General features: G+C 45.4%; 1 protein-coding gene across 8 annotated transcripts in view; it reads right to left on the bottom strand.

Annotated features, from left to right (window-relative positions):
• Positions 1–755: 755 nt before the first annotated feature.
• Positions 756–24,452, bottom strand: part of rc3h2 (ring finger and CCCH-type domains 2) — a 42,253-nt gene continuing 18,556 nt past the window's right edge. For 5 of the 8 annotated variants that reach the window (XM_061262570.1, XM_061262572.1, XM_061262574.1 and 2 more), the window contains 13 exons: positions 24,190–24,308; positions 23,899–24,011; positions 22,409–22,678; positions 21,264–21,469; positions 19,011–19,405; positions 16,499–16,621; positions 15,625–15,759; positions 14,919–15,132; positions 14,232–14,304; positions 7,239–7,320; positions 6,934–7,041; positions 6,117–6,247; positions 756–5,579 (listed from right to left, as the gene is read on the bottom strand). In XM_061262570.1, the coding sequence (XP_061118554.1) occupies positions 5,462–5,579; positions 6,117–6,247; positions 6,934–7,041; positions 7,239–7,320; positions 14,232–14,304; positions 14,919–15,132; positions 15,625–15,759; positions 16,499–16,621; positions 19,011–19,405; positions 21,264–21,469; positions 22,409–22,678; positions 23,899–24,011; positions 24,190–24,308 (2,087 nt within the window). In that variant the 3' untranslated portion in view covers positions 756–5,461. Of the gene's footprint in view, positions 5,625–6,116; positions 6,297–6,933; positions 7,042–7,238; positions 7,321–14,231; positions 14,305–14,918; positions 15,133–15,624; positions 15,760–16,498; positions 16,622–19,010; positions 19,406–21,263; positions 21,470–22,408; positions 22,679–23,898; positions 24,012–24,189; positions 24,309–24,452 lie in introns of those variants that run through there. The other 3 variants (XM_061262575.1, XR_009710128.1, XM_061262576.1) reach the window with 3 other exon arrangements.

Below are 24,452 nucleotides of genomic sequence, written 5' to 3'. Positions count from 1 at the left end.
CCTGCTTAGCTTCAGCCATTTGGCAGAAACAGGGTAATTGATGGTATGGCTGCTGTCGCAAGCCTCATTGTGTCCTGTCCTGCCATTACAACCTTCCAGTCATAGTTCGGCAATAATGATATGGCCCAGGCTTGAGCCTGCAGTTTATCCTTTTGTGAGCCCCACAGAGCATTGTGAATATTATCAACTTCTATCAACTGTCTATCAACTTTGATTTTGGGTTTCAGTCAAAGGTAACTATGCCTACATATAACACTGGAAAATGAAGAGTGTTATCACTTTGTTTAATTTTATTTTAGAAATGACATACATGACAGCATAAGAACTAAGTCTTTAATTTCCATTGCCATATTAGCACTTTTACATTCAAAGTGACTCAAATACTATATTTGTCAAGTTTAAGCACATAATTTGACTAATTCTTCCTCTGAGGGCTTTGCATGTAAAACTGGTTATTTTTTTATAATCTTCTGCTATGGACACCATAGTTCACATGAGAAGTGATACCAATATTTGTATGTTTCTTCATTGCTTATATAGACAATATAATAAGGGCTAATGAGGTAAAGTGTGTCAAAGTGTCACAAACACAAAGGAAGCACAGGCGTGTTGACAGAAATCCAACGGTGCAGTACCACAGTAAACCACTAGATGGAGGTAGTAGCAGTATGTCTTCTCATACGACAATATTTTCTGAAACTTGATATCAAAAGGGATTAAAGATCACAGCAATGACGACGAAGCATTCCAGTGAGCATTTTTTGTATTTTTATTTTGAGCATGCAAATACATATCAGGTACTGCAATCACTTTCCCCCTGTCTGTGTCACCTTGGTGCTCCATGCAGAACAGACCAAGGCAAGCGCAACCTATCAGTGCAAGAGCAAACAATGAACAAAAAGGATCCACTCTGCTATTTGCCACATTTAACGCACAAACCAGACTGTAACTTGCCTTGCAATCAAAAATGCAAAAGTGAAACCTTTCACAAGTGGTAGTTCAAAAGAAACAAACGGAATATATAAACTATTCCCATGGATATTTCCGCCGTTCGTGAAAAGTTTTTCTTCATTTCAAATTGTATTTGTATCTATATATCTCTATATATTTAAATATAGCTGATTATATGTAATAAAAATGAGCAGTAAGTCCATCTAACGATGGTGCCAGCTGTATACAATGACGGATGTGTACCATCTTTTATTTCATTTACAATTCAATCGAACAATAGATTTGCAAATAAAATGTCTAATACAGACGTAAAAATATTTATCAGCTCTGTTATCGGTTGTGCGATTGACAAACAGGCTTCTCATCCTTTCAAATCATCCCTCCCAAACAATTACGGCTATGCAAATTTTTAAAATTCAAACGATACAAAAAGAACTTATTTTCAAGGAAAGTACGACTACTAAATATAATACGCAATAAAACGTTATAAAAGCAGACAGAAAATGCTGCAAGCTAACCACGATACTTGGCGTGGCCACACAGTGGGCATGTGCAGAACACTTATAACGCCGGATGTGTTGTATCACAACTACAGATTCATGTACTCCTTTGCCCAGCTAAGGACCTGCATGCATGACCGGTCTTGGGTAGATAGGGGGCAGGTTTGGAAGGCTCATGTGACTGGGCGGGGGACCTGTGCAGTGCTATAATTTGAAAGGGTCCAGTACTCTCACTGTAGGAAACGGAGCCCCCTGCCCATAGAATCTCCCTGTAGGCTTAAGCAGGAGAAGCCGATTAGAGGGGGCGAAGCTAAACTCAAGAGAGAGCTAGACTTAGGGCAAATGGGAATCAGTGCCTTGCAGGTACTGCACAAACAATCTGTTTGTCTATACAAAGCTCGATGTAGGGGGGGGGGGGGGGGGGGTCATTGTACTTCTAACTGCATTCAGTGTAATAAGCATTAAAAAGAAAAATAACACAACAAAATAAAAACAAAAAAACATCTCCTCTCCATGCACATATTATTAAAGTAAAAAGGTACATACACAAGATTAATTCATGTAATATTTGCATTCACCCTCGGTCAGCGCGGAGGATGCAATCAGTAGCTTAGCAACACAAGGGAGGCTCTTCCCTGAGGACTGCAGACTGGGCTCTGCTGCCCCCTGTTGTCATTTGCGTGAACAACAGGAGGCAAAATTCCAGTCCTTGACCAACTTGACCAATCTCCAAGTTAATGCGTCTTTCCCCATAACTTAAAGCCTCGTATCGGCCTGTAACACAAGGTGCACCTTACCTCACAAGGATCCTTAGTGGATGAGGCAACTTTGCTCTATCTTGAACTGTGTCTCATTTTAACTGCTCAAAGACTACAACAATGTAATCATCAGTTTGATTTCAAATAATGGCAAGCTGCATCACACTCACAGAATATGTAATAAAACTTCCATATAAAATATGTGGTCTCTAGATAAAGAGGCACAGAATAGATTTGCTTACACATTCATACATGTACACAGCAAAGCACCTTAACTGGTCTGGTTAAAAAATAATGTTTTTTGTGTTTGAATGAATGAAGAGGTAACTCCAGCAACTGTGCCATAAAGTGATAATTTGACTTAAAAAAAACAACCACATTTTTAATGTTATCCCTTTTTCTCTCATGATTTAACAAACCGATAATGATGTACGTTAACTGATATAGAAATGTAAGTACACAGCCAAAATAGCTTTAAACATCAAAGCACAGGTGGCACCAGACAGCTCAGTAAAGCAAGACAAAATTACTGCAAAACTGGCAATCAGTAAACATTGACTGGAGCTTGGAAAAGATTGGTCAAGCTGGTGCTAACTTGACTTATTACCTCTTTATAGACCAACAATACAACACCTATAATATATATTAAGCTTTCTTTAGTGCTGTCAACACACAGCATAACATTCCCAAATCTCCTAAAGGAGAACCCGGGTCACAAAAGAAAATGTGATGTTTTATGATGTGGTTCACATACAATTAAGAATTTATAATGGTGTCCTGCAACCTAAGGATCTGACAGTAGCTGATTAAAAATACTAGGTAAAAATACAAGGTATTTTTAAACAGAATGAAAAGAGAAGAACAAAAAACTTACTTGTTCCACCAATAGCACTAACCATTTTTCTTAATGACAGGTTTCTCAGATTCATTCACTGTAATTAAAAACTGGGCAGTTAGGAAAGATGGGTTGAATAATCTACTGGAGGATGAGGGCAAAATCCTAGGCCTGCAAGTCATAGGTTTTAATGCTTAATTGTACATGAAATTGAAATGAAATACAGATCACAAAATTTCCTCCCAGAGCTCTCCTTTAAACCCCTCAGGAGAAGACCACCATCAAAACATATGCACAAAACTGCAGTAAAATAACACCGACCCCTCAGGTCAATGTGTGGTTGGTCTGGTCATCGCAATGGCTTCCATTTGATGGACCATGTCAGTCAACTAGCAGGGACCCCCGTGCGCACAAAGCAGTGACAGATGGGTTGGTTACATTTTCAAAAACAATTAGGAAAAAAAAAGATCCTGATACAAAATAGTTTGACAAACAACTTCACAGAAGTTAGCATGTTGTAAAAAATGTAAAATCTGGAAAGTCAGAACAAATATGAAAAGAAACAGTCTAGCAGAGCACAAGATAAAAAGGCCTTTTTGATACCGTCTCGGCTTCTGGTAATCCCCCTGTGGTGAAAAATAACAGCCAACAAACCTTTCCCAATGCCTGTGAATGCTGTCCGTTTCCCACATGTGGAAAAAGTCAAACACATGACACACATAGCAGTATGTTTCCAGCTCAATGCAGACATTAAACATATCTTCCAGAAAGGAATATTATTTTGAAATTGAAATGCGAGTTAAAAAATGTAATTCTTTACTTTACACATCTCATATGCATGCTTTGCTTTGTTGGCGATATTCATGGTTAACCTACAGTATATCACCCATGCTTATAAACCTAAGCAGTGATTGGGCATGTGTTAAAGGACACACAGCAGGGTATGTGAAATGTATAAGTGAGTGTAGCATGTCACATTGTGTGGTATAAGAACCATTCCTTCAGTACATCTCTAAAATCTTGTGGGACTTTTGTTATGTTGGTGTTACACTCACGTCATATGTCATATTTAATACCAAAGATGTCTGAAGAGTACATCTTGTGGTGATATGCAAAGAGAATATGAGCAGTTTAATGCTACTGCTTACAGAGCTCAACTGCCTGGGGAGGAGACTTAAGTCAGAATGTGTTTATCTGAGGAGGGCTTTCCCTGGATTCAGCAGCAAAACGAAGCGTGTGATACAGCTTTAAGCAAAATTATTTTTGCCATTAGAGATGTTCCATGAGCCGAAAATGCTTCTCTTTTGCCTATTCCGGAAGCAGAAAATAATTCTGGCCCTACGCAGTACAGCATACACTCTTGAGAGGCTTACTGTATGGATGCTGAGTTGTGTGATTCAGTTAGCACAGTATGTCTGAGTGAACATCAACAGTTGTATAATTTACGAATAAAAACATTTATCGTGCAAGTATCATTCCTATATTTGATAAGGTAATACACAGTAATGAAGCACAGTAACTACAGCTGGAGAAGCTTATTCTCCCTTGGGCTGCCAGTGCTAAACACCCTGTTCATTTCCTGGGCTTTGCACATCAGTGTATCGACGAAGGCTCTCATCACTAAGCACCTACAAAGTATTAAGGAAATGTGCAGTTTTATGCAATAGAATTCGCTCGGTTGTTTATCGTGTGCGTTTAACTTTTAACATCCTCTCAACTTGTGCATTATGCACTTTAATCAGACTATGCCAACGGTCAGAAAAACAACAACAACTGATGCGGTGTTGTGCAGCGGAGATGTGAGATACTACAGGATGGGCCGGTACTGTCAGATGTGTATGTCTGTGATGTGTTCATCGGGGAGTACAAGATGGCCGCCCTAAAGCTTCTACCATGGGGTCTCACGTGCCACCTGTTATAGATTTGGGCCTGGTTACATGAGGGGAGACATGCAGGAACTGTGCTGCTTCACTACCACGGGCAGCGGAGACAGGGCGTTGGTCTTACGGAAACGTGGACAGTAATCGGACAGAGATGAAAGAATGACGCACACACAGTACGCTGTTGCGGGGCCCTGCTAGTTTAAGCTTAAGCTATCGCGTGCGTCACATCAGCGTTGACGACCAGCGAAGCTTCTACAGCGCCGTAAACTCACGTTCCCTTTCACGCCGGCGTCCACGTTCCCCGGGGCGTCGGGAAAGTGGACGCCAAGCGCGAACGGCTTGGCTTTTTTGTAGAACCAAAAGGCCTTAATTAGACAGGGTGCTCTCAGACCACCTCTGCTGTTTGAGGAAGCGAGCGCGAACGGCAGGCCGGAGAGTCCGGTGGAGGGGATGCTGGGCGTAGGGAGGGCCGGCGGATCTGCTGGGCGTTGCGGGCTGGCCCCCAGGGGCCGCCCGGCCATCGGGCTTCGTCCCTCAGCTGTTGAGAAGCATCTCGGCCCCCCCGCTGGGGTGAGACACCTCCCCCACCCCCGACGGCCCCGTCTTCATCACAAGCTTCCCCACGCCCAGCCTGGTGGGCGAGCCAGACTTCCTGTAACACACAAGTGTGACAGCCAATCACGTACAAGGGAGGAGCCTGTACGCAGGATGGCAGTGTCAACAACTCTGTCTCAAGTGTTTTAGTCTTGCAATGACACCATAGCTTTTATAAAACGGTTACAACATATAATAATAATAGTTAATTGTTGCCAGAATATTTTTTAATTGTAATATTACTTGCAAGTAACAGTTTGTGCGCAACTACTGTTACAGTTTACTGCTACTGCTACTGTTTACAAACAGCTTGTTTGAATAACTGTTACTGTATTGGATTTAAGATCACTGTAGAAGCTTTGATTGTTCATTGCAATATTTTTTTTTCTCTCAGGTACAAGCTGTCTTAGCTTGTTTACTTGACAGATTACATTTTCTTACCCCGTCGGCAAATCTTTGAAATTAATCACCAACTGTCTCACCTCATTGGCAATATGTTTGTCTTATTTACCGAAAATCGATTTAGTTTTAATATGATTAATATAGTTGTTGAGATTGACTTATTTTCCGTTTTTTGAGTGTGCCTGAGCCTCACCTGAAGGCCATCTTCTTCAGCAGGTGAGCGGCCATCTTGTCGGGAGAGAGCTGTTCCTGTGGGCTGTTCCCCGTCACCGAGCCGTTGCTAAGGTGAGTGCCTTGGGGACGCATCCTCAGATCTAGAGACTCCTGGCCAGACACACAGCAGCACAGGGACAGAGCGGGCCTGGTCTTAGTCCTCAGCAGGAGAAACCCAAAATACACCAGAGCAGCTCTTAAGAATCCAGCTGACTTAAGAATCCAGCTGAACGCCAGGAATGCTTTGAACAGACTGGTTTTACTTCACAAGCCCATGATATTGGGTGTTATTTTATGAACAGACTGGTTTAACTTCACAAGCCCATGATATTGGGTGTTATTTTATGAACAGACTGGTTTAACTTCACAAGCCCATGATATTGGGTGTTATTTTATGAACAGACTGGTTTTACTTCACAAGCCCATGATATTGGGTGTTATTTTATGAACAGACTGGTTTAACTTCACAAGCCCATGATATTGGGTGTTATTTTATGAACAGACTGGTTTAACTTCACAAGCCCATGATATTGGGTGTTATTTTATGAACAGACTGGTTTTACTTCACAAGCCCATGATATTGGGTGTTATTTTATGAACAGACTGGTTTAACTTCACAAGCCCATGATATTGGGTGTTATTTTATGAACAGACTGGTTTAACTTCACAAGCCCATGATATTGGGTGTTATTTTATGAACAGACGCCGGTGCCCATTTCTGACTGCGCTATGGAAACAGAGCGGCGCAGCCTGGAGACGGCACGCAGACGGGGGAACGCCCGGGAGGAGAGCAGCACCTCAGCCTCGTCGTCCTGCGAGGTGGAGTCCTCCATGTCCAGAGCGGACAGCTCCAGCTCGATGTCTCTGTCCGCCTCCCTGTCTGCGCTGTCCTTACAGTAATCAGCCTGAGGGGAGGGAGAGGAGCCTCTGCATGAGTCACTCAAACACAGTGTACCCCCATCCTGACCCGCCCCTTCAGTGACCCCACCCCCTATTTACCTGCAGCAGTGACCCCACCCCCCTCTTTATCTGCAGCTGTGACCCCACCCCATCAGTGACCCCGCCCCTTGTTACCTGCAGCAGTGACCCCGCCCCTCATTACCTGCAGCAGGTCTGTACTCTGCTTTTCTCTGATGTTGGCAGACTTGCAGCAGGATCTCAGCTCCGACACACCGAGCTGCTCACTGAAACGCACACAACACTCATCCTCACCACCACCTAACAAACATAATATACAATACAGAGTGCCCTGTGGAGTTCACTCCGTAATGAACAGGAAATGTAATGTAAAAGTACTGTAATGTAGTTGTAGGGACTACAACTTCCACATTCCCACAGGAAAATTCTGCGACGTCCACCACGAATGACGTCTAACTTGGTTCAGCCAATCCCGTAATGGCGGGAGCAATAAACGGTCCCGTATAAGAGCAAGACACGTTCTTGGGATCTCTCTTCTGGCTCTTCTGCTTCTTCTTCTGCTTCTTCTCTTTGACGCACCCTTTTTGGCCAGTCGCTTCAGCTCATCTGCTCCGAGACTCGGACAGAGGCTGAATGCTGCACAGCGCACTACCAGGCCTACGGACACACCCAGTTACCTCGCGGTAACTACGTGGCCTATAGTGAGTGGAAATTGTTGTACGCGGAACGCTACATCAGTTTACCCCAATAAAGCCCAACAACGAAACAGCAACGAACTTTTACACCTGGAAAAGGACCAGCGGATCAGACGACAACGCGCTGCTAAGACGGGAACACCCCAGCCTGCGCATCTCTCCCGGACACCATTCACAGCACCATCGCCGCTTCTACAAGGACAGCATGTCTTTTGGATCCAGCAATGCGTATGGACTCAGTAAGAAAACAAACATTCAGGCATAGCCAGTGTTTAGTTTAGTCTTAACTGTTTTTGTGAATCTGTGTTTCAATATTTACCATCCAACCATTGTAATGTGTTTGGTTAGCTACATATATATGTACGTGAATTGATTCGCCGTCTTTTGCGCATATATAGAGTAAAACTACGCAAGTAGTCCCTTCTCACAGCTAACTCTAACTCATTACCACACCCAGAACTCTAGCGACACGCGCGCTTGCGCGCGCCACACACACGCACACACACATACCAAACTAAATTTCCTTACTAACTTCCCGTTAGTTTATCTGTTATGTGTTTGTATGTTTGTTTAATAAATATATTTTATTAAACCCCGGTGTCCGTTTTGGAATCGCATAGACATGAGAGCCGAGTTAAAGCAGTCTTTCGAAGAACTTCCAACCTTCAGGTTATCGGTATGTTCAATCATTAATATTGGTTATTTTAATTAATTGAAATACTATATTTGTGGTTGGATATTTCTGATAACAGTAATTTTATGAGACTGATTACTTTTCGCAGTTATACTGCAACACAACGTTTAACTGGCGCCCCGGTTTCGTAGAGAGTAAAATCCCTGCGTTATTTGGCGGCCCGTGCAAGGACCCTACATAATTTGGAGTCCCGTGCGAGGACCCCTACATATTTTGGTGCCCCGTGTGAGGAAGACTAGCTTTGGCTCAAATTTCATGTCTTGTGACTTCATAACGAATTCCCCATCCTAATTTGGAGCTCTGCGTGAGAAAGACGAGCTTTGGCTCATGTCACGTGCCTCCAGAACGAATTCTCGGCATTCTTTCTCAGCTAAATTGCCACCAGTGCAATTTTTTGAAAATACCGCTAGATGTCACCCTTGTACCATTTTTGAAAGCCTGCATGAGCCGCTTTCTCAATATACTGCCCCCTCGTGTAACATTGTGGCATTACATTCGTAATCTTACACGGTAGTTTGTTGATTGGCATTTACCTTCCGGTATAATACGTATTATCAATAATAGTATTATTAGCCGCACTGTATTATTAATTATAATTACTTTGTCAAAGTAATTTTAATAATTAATTGAATTTTACATTTAAATCCAAATTTAATTGTAATTTCAACCAATCACATTCTGGTATTTAGGATTAATGTGATCAGCATCACAGTTCCTATTTTACGGTCTGAATATCCGCCATATGTTCGGTCATTTTGCTGTTGTTGCATTGCAGTACCGCTAGTGCAACTCGAGTCCCTGTGTGATGCTATAGCTACCTTGTACTATAGTTAGAGAATATTCAAAGAGCGTTTTAAATTATTTATCCTTCATCACAACTTGTATGTTGGATTGTGATTTTGGTGAACAATTCATTGCCAACTTTTAGGAGCTCAAGGCCCTTGTGAAATAGTTAACTTCAAGAGTACCCTCTTAAGTTACTGATTCAGCTTTTAGCTTTATTTGGCATGAGATATGGAACCCATATCTATTGATGAGTACCTTTCCTTTTTAGCCCAAGGTTTAGCACCTGGCTACGTAGCTTTCCTGAATCAGATGAACCTCACTGATTGTAGGAAAGAAATGTTCTCCTTAATCAACGAGAAAGGTCACTCCCCCACCCAGTCAAAAGACCCAATTCTAAGTTGTCTGGTCTTGAATTTTGCCAGACAGATTAGTCTTGCTCTTCAGAGCAACAAAAACTTAGAATCAGAGATGGCATACCTCAAAGGACAACACACCAGTGTTTTACTTGAGCTTCAAACTGTTGGCAAGAAAGCAGTACAATACTTGCGTGATCTGCATTCAGCCGAATCAGATCTTTGTTCCTACAGAGAGGAATTATTTCAGTTGAAGAGTGGATGCCATAAGCTACCACATCCACTCTCTTCTGTAAGCCTGCTTTCTCAGGCATGCCCAACTCCAGCTTCTCCTGCTTCCTCCTTACACCACAAGGCGGGGGAAGGGGGGTCAAAAATTGATTCGGGTTTGTCAGATCCCGGTTCCACAGCTTGCTCTGATGGAGACTCGTCAGTCTCCTCAGATTGCAGTGCTGTTGACCACCCATGCAATGGTTTGCCCACCTCTTCCCTGGAGAGGGAAAGGGGGGACTCCATCCCAATGGTGGTCCATCTCCGCAAGGGAGAAACAGTCAGGCAAGTACAGGACTGCACCTTCCATGCCCACCCCTCTCGTGAGGAGGTCAGGGAACCCTCCCGTGGACACGGTAGAGGAGATCTAACGTTATTAATTGGGCACACAAAAAGCAACGCTAATCCCGCTAGCTTTCCCTTTATAACTGAGAGGATAGGTGACAGCTCTGTACAGTACACTGACAGCGACAATTCATCTTCTGCCAACCATTGTGAGAATGACTGTTTTGTAGCTCCGCTCCCTAAACCAAACCGAAGACGTCGAGCTCCGCATGAAACGCATTCACATTCAAATGTGATTTCAGTCTCTCCTTCTCCAAACAGGCAGACTAGTGCAACTTCACATGGTCTTCGCTTTGAGGAGCTAGAGGCCATGGCGAAGTATGTCCACACATTTGACCCCAAGGACTCCGAATTTAACATTCAGAGTTACTTGAGAGAAGTTGACTACTGTCTCTCGGATCTGCCCAGGGCAACCGATCGAGAAAAGGTACGACTTGTATGGAAAACCTCTACCAGAGAGATCCATACATTTATGGAACAACTTCCACCACAGGTTCGTTCCAGCTATCCCAAGGTTTGTGAAGCGTTGGTAGCTGAGTACCTGCCACGGTTTGATCAGGCCACAGCCATGATCAAATCTGTGGAGGTTAAACATAGCCGTACAGAAAGACCAAAAGACTTTTACCAACGTCTTAAACATGCTTTTTTCCAGGGCAGAAACGGACCAGGCTTAGATGAAGATCAAGCCTTCAAATCCCTTTTTGTGCACAACCTGCACCCCTGTGTCCGAACTCATGTTTCACTGTTTTCAAGGGGCCAACACTCAGCCCTTGAATTAAGAAATGAAGCCCAAATGGTCTGGGACACTTTAAGGATTGTGCCCAGGAACAAGGTATTGGAAACAGCTAAGCACGTTGTTCCAACCAAGCCCGCCGGCACTTCCCAAGTTGCCCCATTAAAATCTAACGGCTCAAAACAACGGCATGTGAGTAAGTTCCCGGTTAAGAGCCACCGTGGTCGCTTCTCACAATCTGATTCCAGCCGGAATTGGAGAGAAGACCGACCCGGTAGGCCCAAGCCTCAGAGTCACCAGCATGACTCTGATAGGGAAGATACCTTGTCTGAAGAGAGCTTCTTCAGTTCCTCTGAGGACAACTAAAGCCTCTAACCTTTGTTCAGTAGTGTGTATGCCTTGAGTAACCACTCCAAAGAGCTATCTGGTCTTGTTCAACCTCCATCAAAAGATGTTGAATAAGACTGATCTATAGCCGTGGTCTCCTCACAGGCAGACTCCTAGCTGAAGCTTTGACCACTTTCTTTTGCACACCTTTCCTACCAAAGGGGGGTGGCAAAATAAACTGGTAGTTTATAGCAGCCACTTAGATTTGCATGTAGCAGCAGCAAACGCAGATCGTAAGTAGGTACTGTAGAGTTAAATCCGACACCTGTTATAACTCGTAAACGTTCATTGCTTCTTTCTACACCTACTGAACCATCGTAAAGTATTGCATGTAGAAACTACAGTGTAATCTTTACAAGTATATTGCCACACCCCAGTGTGCCTTACTCCACCTCTTCCCCAAGCAAGACAAGACCACTTGTGAGCTTACCACATCATTTAGAAATGAGACCACCTCTCCATTTCCTTCCTGATGACACAGCCATAAGGTTAAGCTTGGATACAGAAAGCTGCCCTAATTTGAAAATGCCCCCACATATTTCAGATGACAACCCTCATCAGCAACCTGACTGTAGGGACTAGAACAATTGGTCAGTCTGAACAAGACTTCCAAAAAGGCTACAGCCTCTCCATCCTAGACCCCTACATCATCTGAACATTTTCATGGCTGGGTCATTCCTGTTGGTGCTCCACCTTCTGGACACCATCCAATAACTAACAAAACACCTGAACTAACAAAACGACTAACCCTTTCACCAAGGTTTCTCATGTTTTGTGACAATGTATTCACTGTTCGACCTTAGTGTTTCACATTGTTTGTATCATGTGTTTTAGACCAGTTTAGTTAATTGTTGATAAATGCCTGGATGTTTGTCAGTCAATTGTGAACTGTGTTACTGACCCAATGTACTTGACCTGTGGACTGTGAACTGACTTTTGTGCTCTCGAGGAACACTGGCTTCAGCCGCATCCTGAGACCACAGGGGGGATGTAGGGACTACAACTTCCACATTCCCACAGGAAAATTCTGCGACGTCCACCACGAATGACGTCTAACTTGGTTCAGCCAATCCCGTAATGGCGGGAGCAATAAACGGTCCCGTATAAGAGCAAGACACGTTCTTGGGATCTCTCTTCTGGCTCTTCTGCTTCTTCTTCTGCTTCTTCTCTTCGACGCACCCTTTTTGGCCAGTCGCTTCAGCTCATCTGCTCCGAGACTCGGACAGAGGCTGAATGCTGCACAGCGCACTACCAGGCCTACGGACACACCCAGTTACCTCGCGGTAACTACGTGGCCTATAGTGAGTGGAAATTGTTGTACGCGGAACGCTACATCAGTTTACCCCAATAAAGCCCAACAACGAAACAGCAACGAACTTTTACACCTGGAAAAGGACCAGCGGATCAGACGACAACGCGCTGCTAAGACGGGAACACCCCAGCCTGCGCATCTCTCCCGGACACCATTCACAGCACCATCGCCGCTTCTACAAGGACAGCATGTCTTTTGGATCCAGCAATGCGTATGGACTCAGTAAGAAAACAAACATTCAGGCATAGCCAGTGTTTAGTTTAGTCTTAACTGTTTTTGTGAATCTGTGTTTCAATATTTACCATCCAACCATTGTAATGTGTTTGGTTAGCTACATATATATGTACGTGAATTGATTCGCCGTCTTTTGCGCATATATAGAGTAAAACTACGCAAGTAGTCCCTTCTCACAGCTAACTCTAACTCATTACCACACCCAGAACTCTAGCGACACGCGCGCTTGCGCGCGCCACACACACGCACACACACATACCAAACTAAATTTCCTTACTAACTTCCCGTTAGTTTATCTGTTATGTGTTTGTATGTTTGTTTAATAAATATATTTTATTAAACCCCGGTGTCCGTTTTGGAATCGCATAGACATGAGAGCCGAGTTAAAGCAGTCTTTCGAAGAACTTCCAACCTTCAGGTTATCGGTATGTTCAATCATTAATATTGGTTATTTTAATTAATTGAAATACTATATTTGTGGTTGGATATTTCTGATAACAGTAATTTTATGAGACTGATTACTTTTCGCAGTTATACTGCAACACAACGTTTAACTGGCGCCCCGGTTTCGTAGAGAGTAAAATCCCTGCGTTATTTGGCGGCCCGTGCAAGGACCCTACATAATTTGGAGTCCCGTGCGAGGACCCCTACATAGTGTAACAGGAGACGTGCCATGAGGACCGTGAGTTGGCACTCAAAACTTCAAACCTGGAACCTGTACCTCGGTGGCTAATGCGACCCTCACAGTTATACCAAAAACAAACTTTCGTTTCGAGTCGTTTTCAGCACAACTGAGCAATATAGGGATGTTTCATATGTCGAATGACTCATTTAAAAGCACATTTGAGCTCTTATGTGCTTACCTTTGCTCAAATGTGCTTTTAAATTAGTGAGGCGACATATTAAACACAAAACGATAATGTGCAATCATTAAATTCACAAAGAGCAGTGACAACGTTTTGAATTATAAGGTATCACAGTCGAAAAAATGATCCATTAAAAATGCAGGTTCATGGCCTGTTAGCTTTGCTGTATTCAAAAAACATTAAAAAAAAAAATCATATATAATAATCATACATAATATCCCTTCCATAGACCATAAACCATAATAGGTCTATTTTGCAGGTACATTTACATTTGTATAACATCAGTGAAAACAGGGTCGCTTACCAAGTCATTAAGGCAGTTGCTCTTTGTAATTTGAATGTGACAGAATAAGGAGTCTGTCACGGCAGAGCTAACATGGTTGGGCTAGTTTTTCTTCTTCGTGCAGTTTTGACATGAATATGCATATCCCAGGGCTACTGTATGGACATGCTAGCTGTAAATGACAATATTTGAACAAAACAAAATGTTTAGATTTGGTACCTCTGTAGGAAGCAGGAGTGACTGGGAGCATCAGATCTCCATCTATAGTCACTCTGATGGTACAGACTGTAGTCTGTCAGGAAAAGAACGGTTACACTGGCATTAAAATACATAAACATACACTCGACTCAGCACGCACTGTTGCTGACAAGTCTAAGAGCACATGTCAAATAAGAACAGAATGCAACTGCCACTAATGAGAATTCATTGTTACCAACAGAAAATAACTCTTCTTTCTCAGGAAAATGAAATGGGAGATTTGTGGATTTGTGCCAGTACTCTCAGCGCATTAAATATTTTGTAATTAAATTTAACCCAGAAGAAAAGAACATTCACTCTTGACTCAGAGGAAGACATCGGAGACGTGAAAACGTCAGTCTTTCCCCGTTTCATTAAACAGTGTTTTGCTCTGAACTTCCTGTACTCCAACATTCCTGATTTCAGACTAGTCACCGTGAAGTTGCCCAAACAAGGAGTCAACAGTACTGTATTGTCCTGGATGTTGATCACCTTCCAGTCCTAGTTTAGGGAACCAGCTTGAAGCGCGCTGGGGCTCACCCTTTTTGCATTCATATTAACCTTTAAATTTTTCAGTGGATTTAACTGAAGTCAAACCACCTGCGGGCTTTCTAACGTTGGCTTGGCAGCGTTAACAGCAGGCGAGATGCGCAGCTCCCTCCCCCTCACCTCTGAAGTTGATGGGCGTGGTGGTGGGCCCTCCCTGGGGGGCGGTGGCCTGCACCGGGTAGGTGGTGTGGTAGTCCGTGCGGGAGGCGCGGGAGATGGCGCCCCACTTGGAGATGATGGGCCCCTCTCCGAAGGGGATGAAGTCCTCGTCCTTCCGCCTACGAGGAGCCTCGAAGCTGTGCAGACGGGCCTTCACCCTCCCGCCCTCCAGGTCCTGCAGACCGGTGCACACCATCGCAGCTTTATGCTTGGCTTTTAACCCTTCCAGTGCCATATGACACTCAAGCGTAACTACCGTAAAATCCCAAGAGTGCCATATGGCAATCTCAACCTAGTTTTTCAACCAATCAATGTGGCTGCTATAAAGTTTTGTCTACTTTCTCAGTTCACCGGCTGCCGTTTCTGCCGTAACTTGTTAATAACTTACTGTAGGCCCAATGGATTATGGCGATTGTAGTTATTTCTGTTCAAACTGGGTTGAGTAGCTGGCTTTTAAAAAATACAAATGAAAAAAAAACAACGAGCTTGGAGAAAAACACCGTTTATCCACCGAATTCAGACAATTGAATATATTGAACCGACTTCATTATTTCCGAATTTAAACACAGAAAAAAACACAGAACTACGCAGCACTAATTAAGGCTAACACGAGCCCTGATAAAATGGCAAGGTAAACACAAGGTAACATATTTGTGTAAAGACTCACGATGTTGGGCGGGTCGGACTTGACGGTGCTGATGCAGGTGCTGATGGTGCCACAGGACCAGGGGGAGTAGTGGGAGAGGTTCTCCTCCCCCCGGGACTTACAGCCCACGCAGTCCCCGCCCACACTCTCTGGGAGCTGAGAGTTACACAGAGAGCGCGAGGATTAGAGCCAGAGAGTGAGTGGGTTTATCTTCCTCACTCCCTCAAACAGATGTTCGGCACACGACAGCGTCGAGAAGAACAGTGTGGAGTGACTCAGTGTCCCTATTTCTGTTCTGAACCGGGTCCAACACAGAGGGCTTAAACGAAGGCGTGCAATCGCACACTGACACACACACAAACACACACACGCGCGTGCAAATGGTAAATGGTTGGAATTTAGATAGCGCCTTCATCCAAAGCGCTGTACAATTGGTGCTTCTCATTCATCCATTCATACACACACTCACACACCAATGGCGATTGGCTGCCATGCAAGGCACCAACCAGCTCGTCAGGAGCATTTAGGGGTTAGGTGTCTTGCTCAGGGACACTTCGACACACCCAGGGCGGGATCGAACCGGCAACCCTGCCAGATGACTGCTCTTACTGCCTGAGCCAATGTCGCCCATGTGCACACACACACACAGAAACACTCACGCATGCATACACACGCATTTGCATGCACACATACACATACACACACATGGAGGCATGCACATGCACACACATACACACACACACACACAGCACAGCAGCTCGCCAGTTTTCAATAAGCTATGTATCATATATTCCTAGAAAGTACACTATTTGTGGCAAATTCAGTCAGATGCCAGCATACTGTACGAACACAATTGATTTCGCTGAATGATTTGGAAATCCAAGCACACACTCACCTCTGAGCTGAAGAAGAGCGGGGAGGAGGATGAAGGCCGGCTGCCCAGTTGGTGCTGGGCCCACTGTTCTGGTTTTCGTCTGAAGAGCTCCTCATACCCAACAGGCATATGGCTATACATGTCCTGAGGAAGCAAGATCGGTGAGGCCTATCCAATCCAAACACGACTTACAGTACTACGCTGACCAATCAAGACCAACCAATGAGTGCCCTTATGCACACTTAATTTGGCGAAGGACCTTTGAGTGCTTATTTCTGTTTATTGTCTTACTGCTCCGTGGCACACTCTTGCGCTCTTGTGCAGACCCTGACTCTGTCCTTGCCCTCTGTACTGTCCACCGGGGTCTTTGGAAAACTCTTTCTCTTCTTTCTGGCCTTTTTATCAGTCACATTTTAATAAAACAAAATGAAAAATATGTCCTCAGCTGTGATGGTTTTTAGTCTGACGGATGTAGCGTCTAACTTATCTAGCTGGCAACGCTGAAGCAAACAAGTCAAATCAAATAATCTGTTATAGTGCTCTGGTTAGCTGCTAGCGTAGCCACAGTCTGTAACAGTGGGAGAGAGTTGAGGCTCACCCTCTGTAGCGCTCTATAGGGCTCTGGTTAGCTGTTAGCGTAGCCACAGTCTGTAACTAAGAGAGTACACAGGTTCACCCTCTGCTAGGCTCTGCAGTGCTCTGGTTAGCTGTTAGCATAGCCACAGTCTGTAACTAAGGGAGAGCGTAGGCTCACCCTCTATAGGGCTCTGGTTAGCTGTTAGCGTAGCCACAGTCTGTAACTAAGGGAGAGCATAGGCTCACCCTCTATAGGGCTCTGGTTAGCTGTTAGCGTAGCCACAGTCTGTAACTAAGGGAGAGCATAGGCTCACCCTCTAAAGGGCTCTGGTTAGCTGTTAGCGTAGCCACAGTCTGTAACTAAGGGAGAGCATAGGCTCACCCTCTATAGGGCTCTGGTTAGCTGTTAGCGTAGCCACAGTCTGTAACTAAGGGAGAGCATAGGCTCACCCTCTAAAGGGCTCTGGTTAGCTGTTAGCGTAGCCACAGTCTGTAACTAAGGGAGAGCATAGGCTCACCCTCTATAGGGCTCTGGTTAGCTGTTAGCGTAGCCACAGTCTGTAACTAAGGGAGAGCGTAGGCTCACCCTCTATAGGGCTCTGGTTAGCTGTTAGCGTAGCCACAGTCTGTAACTAAGGGAGAGCGTAAGCTCACCCTCTATAGGGCTCTGGTTAGCTGTTAGCGTAGCCACAGTCTGTAACTAAGGGAGAGCGTAGGCTCACCCTCTATAGGGCTCTGGTTAGCTGTTAGCGTAGCCACAGTCTGTAACTAAGGGAGAGCGTAGGCTCACCCTCTATAGGGCTCTGGTTAGCTGTTAGCGTAGCCACAGTCTGTAACTAAGGGAGAGCGTAGGCTCACCCTCTATAGGGCTCTGGTTAGCTGTTAGCGTAGCCACAGTCTGTAACTTAAGCCCAATTTATACCTCCTTGGCTCACGGCTCACAGGCATGAGCTCCGGGCATTTATACTCAATACACCGGCTCACTGACGCATCCTGTAGCTAACGTTAAATTATTATAGTAATAATAATATAATATAATAATATTAATGATTATAATGAACTAATAATAATAACTAATTAATTAATATTAATATAATACACTTTATTATAGTGTTAACGAACGTTAACGTTATTTAGATTTTAGCCTACATGTTGCGAAGGCTTCTCCAGGTATCCTTCACTTGTTTGACGTTTGGATTGCCTTCGGGGGTGCGGGCAACACCAAGTGTTTCGGAAATTTCGACCCATGAATTCATATTTCCTACCACATCTTTATAATCCTGACTGCTGGAGTCATAGAGACTACGGTACTTCCTCACCTCCTCCGCCAGTCTCTCTTCAAAACCATTCATATTGACTCGGTTGACTCGGCTCCGATCAAAACACGGAACTTCTCGTCTCCTAGCAACACAGAACGCTCGTCCAGGCCAGTCAACCAATCAAAGCTATAAGACATGAATGACGCGGTGTGAGCCGCTAGAAATTTCAGGTGGTATGAGCCAAGACTTTTTGGCTCACAGCGAGACGTTCCAAATGACGTCTGTGAGCCACGGCTCATGCCTGTGAGCCGTGAGCCAAGGAGGTATAAATTGGACTTAAGGGAGAGCGTAGGCTCACCCTCTATAGGGCTCTGGTTAGCTGTTAGCGTAGCCACAGTCTGTAACTAAGGGAGAGCGTAAGCTCACCCTCTATAGGGCTCTGGTTAGCTGTTAGCGTAGCCACAGTCTGTAACTAAGGGAGAGCGTAGGCTCACCCTCTATAGGGCTCTGGTTAGCTGTTAGCGTAGCCACAGTCTGTAACTAAGGGAGAGCATAGGCTCACCCTCTATAGGGCTCTGGTTAGCTGTTAGCGTAGCCACAGTCTGTAACTAAGGGAGAGCGTAGGCTCACCCTCTATAGGGCTCTGGTTAGCTGTTAGCGTAGCCACAGTCTGTAACTAAGGGAGAGTTGAGGCTCACCCTCTGTAGCGTGGGCCTCTGCTCCCCGTCCGTGCAGAAGGACGCGTCCAGCGAGTTGTAGCGCTCTCTCAGGGGCGTCTGGTACACGGAGGAGTGCAGCACCTCGGGGGGGAGCGAGTTGCTGCGGGCGTCCTCGCGGTGGTACATGGGCGGCCGCCACAGGCGGCGGCTGTCGTAGACGGGGGCGTACACGCCGTGGCCGTGGGTCAGGTGACCGTACTGCGGGGGCGGGGGGTAGGCGGCGGGCCCGAGGCGGTCCCGCGGGGGGAAGGAGGGGTGCTGCTCGGAGTACGGCGTCACGGCGGGCGGGAGCGAGGACTCGGGCACGTTGCCGGAGCGGAAGAAGCGGGCGGGGCACTGTTTCAGCTGGGGCACCGTGGAGGCATAGTAATTATCTGCAGGGCACAGACCAGGGCGCAGGGTTAAGAGCACAGTTACACAGTGTGTGACCTCACTGACAATAGAGCTCATACTCTCACTGACCACTTTATTAGCTGTTTATTTGACTTTATAAGCAAACTATTCGCTCTAGGATTGGTTTAAAATTGGTTTAATCTTGTTTTTCGCACCATTCTCTGCAAACTCTAGAGACTGTTGTGCTTGAAAATCCCAGGAGATCAGCAGTTTCTGAGTTACACAAATCACCTCGTCTGGCACCCACAGTCAAAGTCGCTTAGATCATTTTTTTTCTCCAGTCTGATATTTGGTCTGAACAACAACTGAACCTCTGGACCATGTCTGCAAGCTTTTACTTTGAGTTGCTGCCACATGATTGGCTGAATGGATATTTGCATTAACATGGCGTACAGGTCGAATCCCCGTCGGCCGGGGCCTCTCTGTGCGGAGTTTGCATGTTCTCCCTGTGTCTGCGTGGGTTTCCTCCGGGTACACCGGTTTCCTCCCACAGTCCAAAGACATGCACGTTAGGCTGATTGGAGAGTCTAAATTGCCCGTATGTAATGTTTCTGTATTTGTTCTGTATGTTTTCATGTTTATTCTTGTTTATGATTCATTTCCCATAGTACCTGGTTTATGTTTTCCCATTACAGTTCTCTATTGTCCTCCCCTGTTATGTCTACGTCTGAATGTTTATCAGTCTAGTCACTCCCCTGTCTGCGTGCCCCACTATTCGGGTGGTTACGGTAGTTTTTCGGGGTTCAACATTTTTTCTAAAACTCGCGATTCTTACTTCCTGCTTTTTCTTGATAGTTAAATGTTGTAAAGCACGATTCTTACTAACTACTACTAATCTAGGTTTTGAACAGTACTAATCCGATTAATACACTTACTGTCTGTCTAACTAACTAACTAACAATCACTTTTATTGGGTAGTTTAGAAATATTCACGAAACTAACTCACTAACGCTATCTCTTAGTATTTCTGCACTGTTCTATAACTCCGCCTCCCTATGCTATCCCTGATTACTCGTTTAGTTTCAGCGAAGTGTTCGCACCTGTCTCTAACTATCACTACGTCTTCTAACTATGCAAATGTCTACTCCCTAATCCGGAGCCGTATGTTTTGTATGTTTTGTTTCGTGCATCCAGTCCGCGTTTTCGTCTCCCTCCCGTTATTATGTTATTACCCTATTGTGTTTCCCCACCTGTTGTCCATTTGTTTAGCCCACCTTTTCCTCTGCCCCACCTAGATTGTCACCTTCCCTCTTGTATTTAAACCTCAGTCTCAGTATGCTTTGTTGTCAGAACGTTGATCTTGATAAGTGCCGATTGTTTGTAAGCCTTGTTATAGAGATTCTTGAAAGACACCCCTTTGCCTTGACTTCGACTTTGCTTTTGCCCTGCTGTACCTTCGCCCTGTGACTTTCTGGATTTTGACCTCTTGCTTGTTTTTTCGACTATTCTTTTGCTTTTCGGTTTTGACTGTGTTTTGGATCTCTTGGCTTGTGACTACTGACATTAAAACTACTCTTTTGGATTATCCTGTGGTCTGCGTCTGGGTTCCCTGGACCGTACATAACACCGTAGGTATGAGTGTGTGAGTGAATGGTGTGTGTGCCCTGCGATGGACTGGCGACCTGTCCAGGGTGTATTCCTGCCTTTCGCCCAATGTATGCTGGGATAGGCTCCAGCCCCCCTGCAACCCTGATCAGGATAAGCGGGTTCAGATAATGGATGGATGGATGGCGTACAGGTCTACCTAATGAAGTGGTCACTGAGTGCATATGCTTCTGCTACATTAGCTGCTAACCAGCAACCTGAGTTTCCGAATCTCCGAGTCTGGAGCACACTCACTGGCTGGCTGGTAGGGCGGGGGGTCATACGGTGCCGGCGGATCCTGGTAGTACACGTCGGATTGCTGGGGAGGGAAAAGGCCCGCCCTGGTGATGAAATGCCCCAGTTTGGGGTGTGTGGAGCCACTGTCAGCTCCAGCACCGGGGACGTGAGGTGAGGTTGCACAGATATGACTGACGGGTGTCTTTGGGGGTGAGATGGTCTTCCTGAGAGACAAGGGTACAGAGTGTGTGAGTGTGTGACCTCAAACCAGGACCTGCTCGCTGTGTCTTCACCAGAGGGCTCGTGCTAAAGCATATAGCTTAAAGGTACAATAGGTAAGATTTTTGGATTAAAACATTGTTACAAGACCCCCTTCCTATCATTGAAAAAGGCTCACTGACATGTTGACTCACCCTTTGCCCGTGTTTATAGTCCTTAAATTTGATTTCATTATATGCAGTTGACAGGCCGGCACTCCGTACCAAAACATTGTACAGCTGTACAATAATTCAAGCTCATTGGTTCTAATTGCCACAGCCAATGGCATTGCAACGGCAGCATGTTTACAGGGGGTGGGATAAACAGTGTTGTGGTTTGAGCTTGTTTGTTGCGGAAATTCCTCTCTTGACCTTTAGAAGTCCAAAATGACCTATTGTACCTTTAAAGCGTCTATCATTAATTTTACTGTTGTGGTGGATTTGGTGACATCTGTGGTGACTGGTGGTCACAAAAGTTAGTTTTCACACTCCAAGTAAAGCTCCTAACAAAGATATTACTCAGAGCACATTAAGTGCTTATTTTTCTTAGAGGATCATCTAGCACTTGCGTATTTCAGAGAAAGAAGATTACTGCCTACACACAGTCAACAATGTCGTCTGACGCGGTAATACTGAGGAACATAACAAACCTAATTTTAAAGATGCTTTTGGGCAGTTGCCCTTTCGCATTTGGCAGGCAAGTTCCTGTGTGAGTGTCAGTGAGTAGAGAAGCAATTACAGAACACAAAGCTTTTAAAATCTACATTGCTACAAAAATGCCATTGCATAAAGTGATCAAATGTGGCATTTTTAATATTAAAAAATTTACACTTAATAAAGTTAGAGTTAGTGCAAATGTTAATGTACTCTGTGGGAGTTGATTTAGCACTGTGTGATGGGACTTACTGCTCGCTGGGACCGGTGGCCGGATGGCCAGGAGCGACCGCCCCGTTGGATGTGTTTCGAGCCGCCCTCATCTTCTCCAGTGTGTCCCCGCCCCGGGGGATGAGCAGGGGGGGGGCCGCGCTCTCTGTGGGGGACACCCCCGTTTCTGTTACCTCAGGACCCCCCAGGGAGACCCCGCCCGCTGGGACGATCACAGTTTTCCCCAAAAGCGTCTGGGGCAGGGGGAAGGGTCTCACAACACCGCTGATCTTCTTATTTCTCATCCTGAACCTGAGGCAGAGAGAGGGGCTTCAGGACTGGCCCTGTGACCCTGTGTAAACTGCAAACATAGAAGAGCTGAGAAAATAAAGATGTGATAAAACAGTGTGCTGAGTGGTGTGTATGTGCGTTCATGTGCTTGTGTTGTGTGGGTTTGTGTCTGTGTCTTGGAGTGTGTACGTGCGTGTATGTATGTATGTGCTTGCATGTTGATGTGCTTGTGTAGTGTATGTTGATGCGCTTGTGTTGTGTGTGTGCTTGTGTTGTGTATGTTGATGTGCTTGTGTTGTGTGTGTTGATGTGCTTGTGTTGTGTTGTATGTGTGTTGATGTGCTTGTGTTGTGGATGTTGATGAGCTTGTATTGTGTTGTGTGTGTTGATGTGCTTGTGTTGTGTTGTGTGTGTGTGTTGATGTGCTTGTGTTGTGTGTTGATGTGCTTGTGTTGTGTGTGTATTGATGTGCCTGTTCTGTGTGTGTGTGTGTGTGTGTGTGTGTTGATGTGCTTGTGTTGTGTGTTGTGTGTGTGTGTGCTCGTGTTGTGAGTGTATGTGTTGGTGTGCTGGTGTTGTGTGTGTGTGTGTGTGTGTCTATGTGTGGGTGTGCTCGTGTCGTGTGTGTGTGTGTGTGTGTGTGTGTGTGTGTTGGTGTGCTTGTGTGTGTGTGTGTGTGTTGGTGTGCTCGTGTCGTGTGTGTGTGTGTGTCTGTGTGTTGGTGTGGTGGTGTTGTGTGTGTGTGTGTGTGTGTGTAGGTGTGTGTGTGTGTGTGTGTCTGTGTGTGTATGTGTGTGTGTGTGTGTATGTGTTGGTGTGCTGGTGTTGTGTGTGTGTGTGTGTGTGTGTGTGTTGGTGTGCTGGTGTAGTGTGTGTGCTGCTGTAGTGTGTGTGTGTGTGTGTTGGTGTGTGTGTGTGTTGGTGTGCTGCTGTAGTGTGTGTGTGTGTGTGTGTGTGTGTGTTGGTGTGCTGGTGTAGTGTGTGTGCTGCTGTAGTGTGTGTGTGTGTGTGTGTGTGTGTTGGTGTGCTGGTGTAGTGTGTGTGCTGCTGTAGTGTGAGTGTGTGTGTGTGTGTGTGTGTGTGTGTGCTGCTGTAGTGTGTGTGTGTGTGTGTGTGTGTGTGTGTGTGTGTGTGTGCTGCTGTAGTGTGTGTGTGTGTGTGTGTGTGTGCTGCTGTAGTGTGTGTGTGTGTGTGTTGGTGTGCGGGTGTAGTGTGAGTCTGCGTGCGTGCGTGCTGCTCACTTCTCCAGCTCGTCCTGGGAGTGGGCGAAGGTGCAGTTGGTCCCTCTGGGACAGCCTCCCTGCTGCCGCAGGTCCCTACACATGCTGGTCTTGTACTTGCTGTTGGGCTGCGGCTGAACAGGGAACACAATCGTTTGCCTCCACCCACACCACAGCGAGCCCATCTGCCAGAGCGTATACATTCTCAAGCTCTTCCCACTGCCAGCGCCTCATGTTCAAAAATAACATCCGGCTGATGGACAGCGTGAGCGAATGAGCGATGAAGAAGTGGAGTGATTGATGGGCTGCTACCTGCGGAGTCTCGTGGGTCTTCTTGCTGAAGTTCTGGATGAAGTCCACCAGGCTGTGAACGACCACCTTCACCGCCAGCATCACCTGCTCCAGCTGTTCCCATGAGGGGGAGGCAGCGTCTTCAAACAAACACCGACACAAGAAAGCACAGTGAGTCTCCGAAACCCACACACAACCAGAGCTTTCCGACCAGCCAAAAAAAACAAAAATGTCAGTCTCAATACGTATTTTACTCATTTTTTGGCTTACCGGCTTATTTCTAT

The sequence above is a fragment of the Conger conger genome, chromosome 12 (assembly GCF_963514075.1).
Source record: "Conger conger chromosome 12, fConCon1.1, whole genome shotgun sequence".
Lineage (NCBI taxonomy): Eukaryota > Metazoa > Chordata > Actinopteri > Anguilliformes > Congridae > Conger > Conger conger.
Note: the sequence above shows the minus strand (reverse complement) of the source record. Positions and strands in the feature narration are given on the sequence as shown.